The 12,069-nt window shown below is 45.2% G+C and overlaps 1 protein-coding gene across 24 annotated transcripts in view; it reads right to left on the bottom strand.

Moving 5' to 3' along the window:
• The window catches only part of KIF1A (kinesin family member 1A), a 158,995-nt gene that overhangs the window by 95,230 nt on the left and 51,696 nt on the right, over positions 1 to 12,069 (bottom strand). For 12 of the 24 annotated variants that reach the window (XM_016228024.3, XM_007669272.3, XM_007669276.3 and 9 more), the window contains exons 11-16: positions 11,014 to 11,089; positions 9,969 to 10,047; positions 8,672 to 8,814; positions 7,919 to 7,945; positions 2,451 to 2,662; positions 717 to 796 (exon numbers count right to left, since the gene is read on the bottom strand). In XM_016228024.3, the coding sequence (XP_016083510.1) occupies positions 717 to 796; positions 2,451 to 2,662; positions 7,919 to 7,945; positions 8,672 to 8,814; positions 9,969 to 10,047; positions 11,014 to 11,089 (617 nt within the window). The remainder of the gene's footprint in view (positions 1 to 716; positions 797 to 2,450; positions 2,663 to 7,918; positions 7,946 to 8,671; positions 8,815 to 9,968; positions 10,048 to 11,013; positions 11,090 to 12,069) is intronic. The other 12 variants (XM_007669296.3, XM_001513735.4, XM_001513790.4 and 9 more) reach the window with 2 other exon arrangements.

Genomic DNA, 12,069 nt, shown 5'->3' on the forward strand with positions numbered 1-12,069 from the left:
TGTGAAATCTGTGCCCCTGTGCTCCTGTGAAATCTGCCCAAGTCTGCAGAGACTCAAAGTTCGACAGACCCACGAGATTCCAATTTAGCCCTTCCTGATGCGGCCCCGTTCTTAAACCGACCTGGACAGGTAAAGCTCACCTGTTTTATGTTCGGCTCCGCCTCAGGCCTGGGGAAGCCACTTTATCCTCTTTATCTTTCTGTCTCAGTTTCCCTAGCAATCTATTAATTGGTAATAATATTATCTCAACTTACTGGGATTGGGTGTAGGGAGGATTGAATAAATAATCAGTGACTAGATCCCACATCCCTTTGTCATGTCAAATACTATCCAGTGTTGTAGAATTCTAACTCCCCTCTTATAGAGGAGACAGCATTCTTTTTTTATGGTATATGTTAAGCATTATATATCAGGCACTATTTTAAGCGCTAGGGTAGATACAAGTTAATCAGGTTGGACACGGTCCCTGTCCCACGTGGGGCCCACAGTCTTACAGATGAGGTAACTGAGGCAAAAAGAAGTTAAGTGACTTGCTCAAGGTCACCCAGTAGACAAGTGGAGGAGGCAGGACTAGAATCCAGGTCCTACTGATTCCCAGGCACGTGCTCTATTCACTAGGTCATGCTGCTTCTTCTTTGCCTGGAGTCTTAAGTCAGAGGACTTGATGAATAAACAAGATCCAGAGTGATCATCAAAGGTGGCTCCTAAGCACTCACCTCTCCATACGGATTGCTTCTGTTCTGCGCAGTTTCTCCTCCCAGGTCTCATTCAGTTCAGCAATGATCTTCTCGGTCTCCTGGTAGATAAAACAATGGAACAAAGTCAGCGCCTTCTGCCTGAGCAGGAGGCTCAGAAAAAGGAGTGATGGGAGAGAGGTTGACCCAGACCCAGACCCGGATCACTGGAAAGACAAAAGAAGCAATATAGCCCAGTGGAAAGAGCAGGGCTTGGGAATCTGTTGCCGATTTGTACATTCCAAGGGCTTAGTACAGTGCTCTGCACATAGTAAGCGCTCAATAAATACTAATGAATGAATGAATGAATCAGAGGACCTGGATTCTAATCCTGGCTCCTCCACTTTTTAGCCGTGGGACTCCGAGCAACTCTCTTAACTTCCCTGTGCTTCGGTTATCTTATATGTGAAACGGGGACGAAGACTGAGGGCCCTATGTGGGACAGGGATTGTGCCCAACCCATTATTTTGCATCTGCTCTCCTGCTTAGTAACAGTGTCCGGCACATAGTAAGCGCTAGACTGTGAGCCCCTTGTGGGAAGGGATTGTCTCTACTTGTTGCTGAACTGTACTTTCCAAGCACTTAGTACAGCACTCTGCAGGCAGTAAGTGCTCAGTAAATACGATTGAATGAATGAACAAATACCATTAAAAAAAGAAGGCAGAGAGTTAGGAAGTTAATGGGACAAAAGAAAATCAAAAAGAAATGGGAAAAGAAAGAGGATGGGTTGAGACTGTAAACTCGTTGCGGGCAGGGAACGTGTCTACCGACTCTGTTGTATTGTACTCTCCCAAGTGTTTAGTAATAATAATAATAATGATGGCATTTGTTAAGCACTTACTATGTGCAAAGCACTGTTCTAAGTGCTGAAGCAGTGTTCTCAACGCTGGTACAGTGCACTACAAGCAGTAAGTACTCAATAAATGCAACCGATTGATTGAGTAGAAGATAAACAATATGAGTCAATAGGGTGTTTTCCTGGTAAGGGTCAATGTCAGTAAACCTCAATCTTGTGAAGGAATCATCGGGAAAAGAAAATGGAAGAGCACTTGGGCAAACTTGGGCACTTAGAGAAATCTGGATTTAAAGCTAAAAAACCCTTCCTGTACTCTCTATTAAGCATCTCTTACGTTTCACTGGACTCTGGGTTTCTGGGTGAATTCAGAGTGTATTCTGGACGCAGGGAGAAGTTGTGATCCGTGTGAATGTCGATGTCATCAACAGGAACTCACAAGACACCCAGTCGTAGCCCAGCACTGCACTCTGGTCATACCCCATTTATATAAGAGTAATAGGACGTGGGGTGGTTGTCAGGAGAGAACTTGGTTCCGTAAGGGTGAGGGTGGTAACGGGTTTTAAGGACCAGAGATTTCGTTTTTAGAAATCTTTTTCCAAAACAGGTCTGCTTGTTATTTCGAATTTTTGTATTCTTCAGGACCCTCCTTTGCTACCACCAGGAGCTTCAAGAACTTTGTTTCTTGAAGGGAGAGAAAGACTGTTGCTTTTAGTTCGGATCCTGTAGACCGTAAGCTCTCTGGGCGCAGGGAATGTATCTGTTTATTGTTGCATCGTACTCTCCCAAGCACTTCGTACAGTGCTCTGCACACAGTAAGTGCTCTGTAAATACAACTGAATGAATGAATCGCTGAGGCGTGTGAGAAAAAGTCAAACCAAACGAGGGTCAAGCTGCACGGCCTAAGCTTCCGCCACACTCACCTTGAGTCTCTCAATGGCCTCTTCGCTGCCCGGAGCAAACATCATGCGTTCGTGGAGGCTGGAAACGGAGGCAGCGCGACTGGATAAGGCTGACAGGGAGGACGAGGGGCTCATCCCCACTAAGGCGTTGGTCACTGTGGAGAGATTGTCAGGGCGTTGACTCAAGTCTGCCAGGCTAGGATTACCATTATTGTTCTCAAAGTCGGACACGTCTACGGTGGGGGAAGGGAAAAGAGGGGACAGGGAGAGAGATAGGAAAGAAGAGAGAAGGCAGAGAAAAGAAATACATAGTTGGGAAAAAGCAACAAGGTGAGGTGAGGAGAATGCTAGAAATCCAAACCAAGAATACGCATATGCTGAATGCCTAAAAGCACTTATGGAGCAATACGTGTCTGCAGAGTAGATCCATCGACATGTCTGTGCCAACTACTTTCAGCAATGGTAACACTGGGCAGCCACACCGCCTTCTCCGACAGCCGCGCTGAGCGTATTAGCTACACCTCCTCATCGGTTAGCTACACTCTGGTTCCTAACGAGTATATCTACCGCTGCCCTGTCGTCCAAACGTGGGCCTTCAATGCAATGGCAAGCTCCAGGTTCTTTACCATCAGAAATCATCATCGGCAGTAGAATGCTTCACACTGCCATCACTTCCTAATTTAGTGAGGAGAGTTCTTTTCCTAGGTTGCCTTTGGGACACTCGCTCAATTTCCAAGCCACCTTCTCTCAGACCGACAATTCGAGGGCAGCACTTCAATCTGGGCTGGGTCTTCACTGCCTCACCGTGAACCCATGCCAACTTTTCTGTCACTCTTCAGACTGAGAGAGGCCTCACCCTTGTCCTTCATCCCTTGGCCACGAGGGAAGGGATCGTGTCTACCGACTCCACGGCACTGTACTCTCGCAAGTACTTGGTACAGCGCTCTGCACCTGGAAAGCCCTCAATGAGAAGCAGCGTGGCCTAATGGGTAGAGCGTGGACCTGGGAGTCGAAAGGAACTAGGTTACAATTCCGGCTCCACCACTGATCTGCTGTGTGACCTCGGTTGAGTCGCTTCAGTTCTCTATGTCTCGGTTACCTCATCTGTAAAATGGGGATGTGGACTGTGTCCATCATGACTAACTCGTATCTGCCCCAGGACTTCGTTCAGTGTGCCTTGCAAAGTAAGCGCTCAATAAATACTATAAAATATATATCATTGATCGATTGCTCGTCCACGACCTCCTCCCCTGTATCTATAAATGATTAATCAACGGTATCTGAGTGCTTACTGTGTGCAGAGCCCTGCAGTAAGTACTTGGAAGAGTACAATACAATAGAGAAGGTGGACACGATTCCTGCCCTCAAGAAGCTTACAGACTATTAGGGTAGACAAGCAGTAAAAGAAACTAAAGATTGGGGAAATTTACTTGTTTTGATGCATATATACCTATAATTCTATTGATGCCATTGATGCCTGTTTACTTGTTTTGTTGTCTGTCTCCCCCCTTTGGGCAGAGATTGTCTCTATTGCTAAACTGTACTTTCTAAGCACTTAGTACAGTGCTCTGCACACAGTAAGCACTCGATAAATAAGACTGAATAAATGAATGAAACGAAAGAGCATAAGAATTGGCTCCCAACTGAAATATCATCCATTCCTTCTTTGTGGGTCACCATTTTTCTTTACCCAATATTTCATTTTATTTATGGTCGGTGGGTTGAGCTTCTGTTTCCTACCTACTCAGCAACTGCTCTAGTAATTTACACTCATTTGATATGCTACTAAGAGTATAAACAAAATGGTGGCTGGGCCAGGCCAAAGAGATGCTTGGAAGAAACATGTGATCCTACCTTCCTTGACCCCCATCCTATTGTTTAAGGATAGATCACTCCATTTCACTAACATCTCCCCTCTACATTGCTAACTTTTCTTTAAGTGCACGGGCCTGGGAGTCAGAAGGTCATGGGTTCTAATTCTGGCTCTGCCACATGTCTACTGTGTGACCTTGGGCAAGTCACTTAACCTCTCTGTTCCTCAGTTACCTCATCTGTAAAAAATGGGGAGTAAGAGTATGAGCCAAGTGTGGACCGGGGACTGTGTCCAACCTAATTAACTTGTACTACCCCAGAGCTTAGAACAGTGCTTGGCACGTAAGAAGCACTTAACAAATACCACATTATCATTATTATTCCTCCAGTAACTCATTGGATAGAGCAGGGGCCTGGAAGTCAGAATGACCCGGGTTTTAAACCCAGCTTTCCCACTTGCTTGCTGCATGTCCTTGGGCAAGTCATTACACTTGCCTGTACTTCAGTTACCTCGTCTGTAAAATGGGGATTCTGACTGTGAATCCGATGTGGGACATGGACTGTGTCCAATCTGATTAATTTGTATCTACCCAGAACATAGTGCCTGACACACGGAAAGCCTTTAACAAATACCATGAAATAAATAAATAAGTAAATGAATACATACATACATAAATACATAAATGAAATAAATAAATAATTTCAGAACCAGCATAGTCAAGATTTTTTCCCTAACTTTCCAAGTGCTAGACTCCCATTTCCTTTAAAGCATTTGCTACTCTTTTCCTGCCCCGAGTTGCTTTGACTCTTTGGGGAGCCGGCCCGTTGACCCACACCCACAGTAAAGTCCACTTCACCATGCACTTTTAAAGAGTTATATCAGGGCTGTGCTACCATCCAGTTCAGATGAGCACAAAAATCCAATCCAGATCCTTTTTTTTTTTAACAAGAAAATAAGATTCAGGAGTGCTGCAAATTTACACCAGAATCCAGTTCATTTTTTTTTCTCCCTCTCTTTTGAATAACACAGTAAGTTGAGGTAGGTACTCACTAATGCGGTGTATAGTTCTCTTGGGATAGGAAAATCTCAGACTGGACTTGTGTGCCTACCTGATGTAGATTCTAGCTCTACCCTTTAGCAATCATCTCAAATGTTTACAATTCTTTGACACACAAAAGACACAGAATGCAACACCTTCCACCATGCGATCGACAGCTACAGGAACCTCAGAAATGCGTAAGTCTAACGCGGCTCCTCTAGGTAGCCCGACACTCCTTTTACCTACAGCCAGCAACTGCACCTCCGCTAATAGTAGAAAGGCAGTAAAATATACACACCAGTACTAGATCATTGGTTAGTAGCAGTGAGTTAGTCAGATACTTGAACCAATAGCCATCCCAGTCCTAGCAGAAGCAAACCACAGCAGCGGAAGCGGCAGTAAACATGATTACAGCATGGAAAAATTTTCCCCGGGTTTACTGGAAAAACAAATGACATTGCTTGTGTCTGGGTTGGAGAAAGATGAGAAAATCTTCCTTCCACCGTTGGAAGGCTAGGCTCAAACCCCAGCTAAGGTGGCCAGAGTATGCAGCATGTTGTGTGACATCTACTTAGTGGTCTCTCACCTCTTCTGCTTCAGTAATCAATCAATCGTATTTATGGAATGCCCACTCTGTGCAGAGCACTTCACTAAGCTCTTGGGAAAGTACGATATAACAGAGTCGGTAGATGTGTTCCCTGCCCACAGCGAATGGTTTGGCTGCGGACCATTAGACTGAAATCTCCTTGAGGCCAAGGACTGAGAGTTGCTCTCTGTAACTCCCACAGCTCCTAGGACAGTGTTCAGTTCACAGTGGACGCTAAGTGAATAATGTGGATTCTCTGAAAGAGTGGAAATGAACAAACGAAACAGAGAGATGGAGAGATTCAGCGTGGTCTAGTGGATAGGGCATGGGCCTGGAAGTCAGGAAGACACTTGTCAGCTGTGTGACTGGGGGCAAGTCACTTCACTTCTCTGTGTCTCAGTTACCTCATCTGTAAAATGGGGATTGAGACTGTGAGCCCCATATGGGACATGGACTGTGTTCACCCTGATTAACTTGCATCTACCCCAGTGCTTAGTAGAGTGCCTGGCACATAGTGAGGACTTAACAAGTACCATAAAAAAAGAGAATGAAAGAGGGTAGCTGTAAGCTGGTCTTTTACCAATTATTATCCCATCTGTCGATTAAAATGGCACTTTATGCAGTCTGGACAATTCCCTTCAAGTCATCTGAAATCTGACTTATCCTCATCCGTTATCTATGATCAATACCATCGATCCCATTTTCATCATTATCAACAGCCTCCATAAAATACGCACTTCAGTACATGTCTTTAAATCATATATTATAAATCATTTATATCAACGTTTGATTTCTCCTCTAGACTGTGCTCTCACTGTGGGCAGGGAACATGCCTGACAACTCCTTTGTACTGTACTCTTCCAAGTGGTTCAGACAGTGTTCTACACATAGTAAGTAACTTAATAAATGCCACTGATGATGATGATTGGAGAAAGCACTGTAATAATTGGACCATGGAATTCCTCACGTGTCATTGGTAATGGATGCTGGAGGTCTTTCCCTAAATTCCTGACCTCAAAGCTCACCGCCCCAAACTGCATGAGGTACCCCCATGGTCCCGTTAAAATATCCATGGAGAAACCTTGTCCCCAGTTCCGGGAGGAAAAGGGTAAAGGAGAATGCTCGGACCTGTAAAGAGAAAACGTTTGCAGGGACTCAATGCTCTTTAAGGACTTGAAGTGGGCTTTGAACCTGGTTCTTCAGCGGTCTCACTTGAGCGGCAATGACTGCATAAAGGCCTAAACCTCTTTCCCATAATGTCGGTTACTTGCTTGTTTCCCTTTTCCTGGTCTACAACCAGGGTGATGCCACTGTGAAGTCAGGAGGGAAGATAGTAAAAGAACTAGTAACGTGACACATTTCAGGAAGGACCTGGTGTTCATCCGTAATTCTCAGCTGCTAAATGCACAACTGTTCCTGCGAGTCATCCTCGGGCTTCAAGGAGGCCAAGACTCTCAAGACGGTGTGGCCCAGTGGAAAAAGCCTGAGCCTTGGAGTCAGAGATCTGGGTTTCAATCCTGGTTCCTCCACTTGCCGGCTGTGTGACCTTAGGCAGTTCACTTAGTTTCCCCATTCCTCCCTTTCCTCATCTGTAAAATGGAGAATAAATACCAGTTTTCCCTCTTAAATTATGATTCCAATGTGTATCAGGGATGGTATCCAACCTGATTACCTTGTACCTACTCCAGTGTTTAATACAGTATTTTGCACCTGGTGCTTAGCAAATACCACAAGTATTATTATTAAGAAAAGGGAAAAATGGGGCAGAATCAAGGCAGGTGGAGTTTATCCCAGTCATATCTCTGGACCTTCTCCCTTATTCCAAATAGGAAAAAGAAGGAAGCAGAGCAGACTGGAGAGCTCACTAAACTGAAAGGGTAAATGAGTTTCCTTAGGTGGGGTCAGAGCCTGCGAGTGAGGGAATAGATCACAGACTATCAGATGTCTGGCTGGGGATCCATTTCCCAAACTATACTCATGTTCCTTTGCTATGACCGAGTTTCCCAGAAGCAGTGAAGCACAAAGAGATACCAACGACGGAAAATACACACATTTAGGTCCTCCTGGAACAGTGTTAGCTAAGAGAGGTGGGGAAGGGAAGTGGGTGAGAAAGACAAAGAAAACAGAACAAGAATAGGTTTATCTTTATAGGATTAAAAAACAAACCCTGCGAAGTCAGCCCCTCATTTAGAAAGGAGAGAAAGAGACTTGGCCCTTAATTTGACAGGTCAGGCACCTTTTCAGAACAGGAGTAATCCCGAAATATTTCCCCCTCCCTCACCCTCTTCAATCTTGGTTCCTAGGGGAATCTCTTTCCTCTCCAGTCCGTATGAGTAACCCCAAACTTGTTCTTTAACAAATTAAGTCCCTGAGGAGGGAAGATTCTCCTCTCGACAGCACCTCTCATTTTCAGATGGAGACCAAAATATCTTCCTAGAGTTAAGCTAGGAATCATAGAGCCAGGTTTTTCCAGGACACTGTCGGGGAGCACTCTCCAGAGAATCAAAGGAAGGGGCTGAAAAAAGACCAAGAGTCCAGGAAACATTAAACTCTCTTAGGAATCAGCAAAGGATTGAAAGGGGTGGGAAGGAAGCAGGACGGGGAGAGCAATAGAACAGTGAGACAGCAATAAGGCCCGAGGATAAATTAGACTTTCCCAGGCAGGCCACTTTTTGCATTCCCCCTCCCCGTCAGGAATTGATAGAGACTCTGGGATTGGCGTGGATAGCGTCAGCAGGGAGTCAGAGAGCTCCATCCTGCCTCCTGAAGCCAATTCAAATCGGAGACGGGTGCAAAATACATACTGTCAATGATGTCCCCAAGACCTTGGGCATACAGTAGGTCTCTCAGCCGAGCCACTTCATCCTTCAGCTCCCGGATCAGCTTGTTGTTCGGATCCTCGTTTATCACAGCATTGCATCTGATCTGCTTGGCCCGGTCAGCATACCTAAGGAAGGGAGAGATGTGTTTAACAACTAGAGGAGGACTCTCCAATCAGCAGCTCTATCAGCCATGCTAGTGGTGATTTCTAGCTGAGAAAAACCAGCTCTACTTGTCATCCCGGCTTCACCACTTGTCAGCTGTGTGACTGTGGGCAAGTCACTTAACTTCTCTGGGCCTAAGTTCCCTCATCTGCAAAATGGGGATTAACTGTGAGCCTCATGTGGGACAACTTGATTACCCTCTTTCTACCTCAGCTCTTAGAACAGTGCTCTGCACATGGTAAGCACTTAACAAATACTAGCACTATTATCATTATTATTATTATTATGAAGTCTTCAAGTGTTTCTTGAGGTCTTCCTAGGTGTAGGAGCTGTTGCTATTGTCAAGACATGGGTCAGCAGAACCCCAAATCATCTGCGGGACAGTGTCTACTCAATTGTTTTTCCCAGGCTGGGCCGTCGTGTGTTGACCCACAGGTGTTAGAAGGAATTAGGGTAGAAAGAATCAGAGACTTTGAACTGCCATAGCAGTTGACAGTAAATAGCATCCGAATTCTATTGAAACACGTCATCAGCAGCGCCACAAAAACATGGATTTTGAAAGATAGCCTTTGATAGTTCAGTATCAAAGTGCTCAAATATGCTGTATGAATGAATGGATTCAGATCTCCAGGACAGGGTTCCAGAATAAGTCAAAGAGTAGCTTAATAAACATTACTATGGAGCTCCCAGAGTTGACACTTTCAGTTACAACCTGGCAGCCCTGCATAATGAACATGTCTGGAACTGAGTTCGAGGCCTTCTGAACTGCGAAGTTGTTCTCTAGTGCCTCTCCACCCATGTCCCTTCTCCTGCCCCCAGCCTGGCACTGGGTGGAGGATAGGGCTAGGAAATGTTACCTCTCACATATCCACTGCTCCAAATCCTTCAAGATTGAGCACTTCTTAGGAGTCTACTGCCTGTTCCCTAGAAGTCAAAGCACTGACACAAAACGCTGTCCTCTGGTGCATGCAATAGCTTCAATTAGCTGTGAATGAGGGGGATCCTGGGGGAAACCAGCTGAGGTGGGTTTTTTAAATCAAGGTAATAGAGTCCATGTGACTTTTCAGAAAGCACTTGAATAGATGAGAGAATTCCCCCCTCTCCCCCCACATCTTACCTCAAAGTGCTGAGGGTCTCGTCGTAGTTAATATCTGCAGGACTAAGAGCGGCCACCATAGCAGTCCGGGAATTACCCCCTGTTGGGAGAAGATCAATAACGTTCCCCATGAAAATCTCCATGAAAAATGTTTGTGGTGCCTTTCTGCAGCGATGAAATTGGGGCAGGAGTTAAAACGTAGTGGGTACTCAAATAAATACTGCTTCTAAATGGAGGCACACTCTTCCCTCAATCTGGATGATCATCAACTGTCCCTGTGGAATCCCCCCAGCCCTCGCCACCCACCCCCACACCACCTATCAAGCTGACAGATATCAAAATGAAATGCCTAATAAGAAAAACAAAACCCAAATGCAAAACACATCTTAAAAGGAATACATAGTTGTTTGGTAATTATATGTGGATGTGTGTGTGTGAGTGAAATGGGGTGAGAAACAGGTATGGTACCTAAGAATGTTAATTCCTAGAGGACAGGGACCATAATGTGGATGCACTATAGAGCACTCAATATTGTGGGTACTTAATAAATGCTAATAAAGTAACAATGAATTGATTAATTGTTCTTTAAAGGAGATACTGATTGGAGGCTTAGATTAGGAGTCACTGGATTCTAGAGTGCAAGTCGGTTTCCCTGTGGCTTCCTAGGCCCTTCTTCCTTTCGTCTTTGAAGGCTCTTCTCCCTTTACCTTGCCTCTCCACACGCCCTGTCCCTCTGGCTGTAGATCTTATCCCCATGGAAGAGCTTCTCCAATATTTGGGTTTACCAGAAGCTGCTTTTTTCCTGAATCTCTCTTCTGAATCCTAACTACAGTCTGGATTTTATAGTCTCTCTATAGTTTAACAGGATAGAAAAGGTTTCTTCTGGTTGGAGACCTCCTCTTAGAGAAGGGGAAGAGGAAGAGGCATCCCAGACAATTCCTGGCCAAGCAAGTGGCCTGAAGATGGGCTCATGACTTTGGAGACCCGTTGTCTGGGAATGGGAGGATGGTGGCTGCAGAATTGGGACAGGCTGAGCAGAAAAGAGGAGGAGAGAGGCCTTTCATACCCAGATTTTCTCGGAGGAGCCAGGTCAGCACAGAGTCTCGGTATGGAATGAAGTCTGTTTTCTTCTTCTTTTTGTTCTGTGGGGGAAAGCAAAATTCAGGGAGACCAAATCGCCGAGTCCTTTGCAAGACAATAGGAGACCCTGAAGAATCCAAACCGGCATCTACAAAGTGGACTCTTCCCACTTTCCAGGGACAGAAGAAAAATACAAAGGAGCCCATGGCGGGCCCCCATCCCTTGAACCTCTGCCCACATTGCAGCCAACTAATAATAATTATTAATGATTGTGATATCTGTTAAATGCTTACCATGAGCCAAGGACTGTACTAAGCACTGGTGTAGATACAAAATAATCAGGTCAGATACAGTCCTTGTCCCATCTGGGACTAACAGTCTAAGGGAAAAGGAAGAACAAGTATTTCACCCCCCTTTTACAGATGAGGTAACTGAGGAACAGAAAAGTTAAAGTAACCTGCCCATGATCACACAAAAGGTAAGTGCTAAAGCTGGGATTAAAATACATTGTTTCTGACACTAATAATAATAACAGTAATGATGGTATTTGTTAAGCACTTACTATGTGCCAAGTGCTGTTCTAAGCGCGGGGGGGGGAGGTGGATGATAGGTCATCAGGTTGTCCCACATGGTGCTCACAGTCTTTAGCCCCATTTTACAGATGAGGTAACTGAGGCACAGAGACGTTAAGTCACTTGCCCAAAGTCACTGCCCAAGCTGACAAGCAGAGGAGCTGGGATTAGAAGCCATGACCTCTGACTCCCAAGGTCAGGGTCTTTCCGGTGGGTTGTGCTGCTTCTCACCACCTCTTTCCCTACTATGAATCACCTCTGAAAGTCCCCTGCACCTATGGAACGTCTCCCTCCACACCTGAGCCTAGCATGCAATTTTATCCCCTGGTGGGTAACTTTAAATTCACAGCAGCTCCCTCCGTTCTGTCCCTCAAAAACTGGTCTGAAACTAGCAGTGCAGCTTTAGACATCCCTAATTGGTGGGGGGAATTGACCACCGAAATATCCAGAGAGAGTTTAGGACTTTGAGG

The sequence above is a fragment of the Ornithorhynchus anatinus genome, chromosome 7 (assembly GCF_004115215.2).
Source record: "Ornithorhynchus anatinus isolate Pmale09 chromosome 7, mOrnAna1.pri.v4, whole genome shotgun sequence".
Lineage (NCBI taxonomy): Eukaryota > Metazoa > Chordata > Mammalia > Monotremata > Ornithorhynchidae > Ornithorhynchus > Ornithorhynchus anatinus.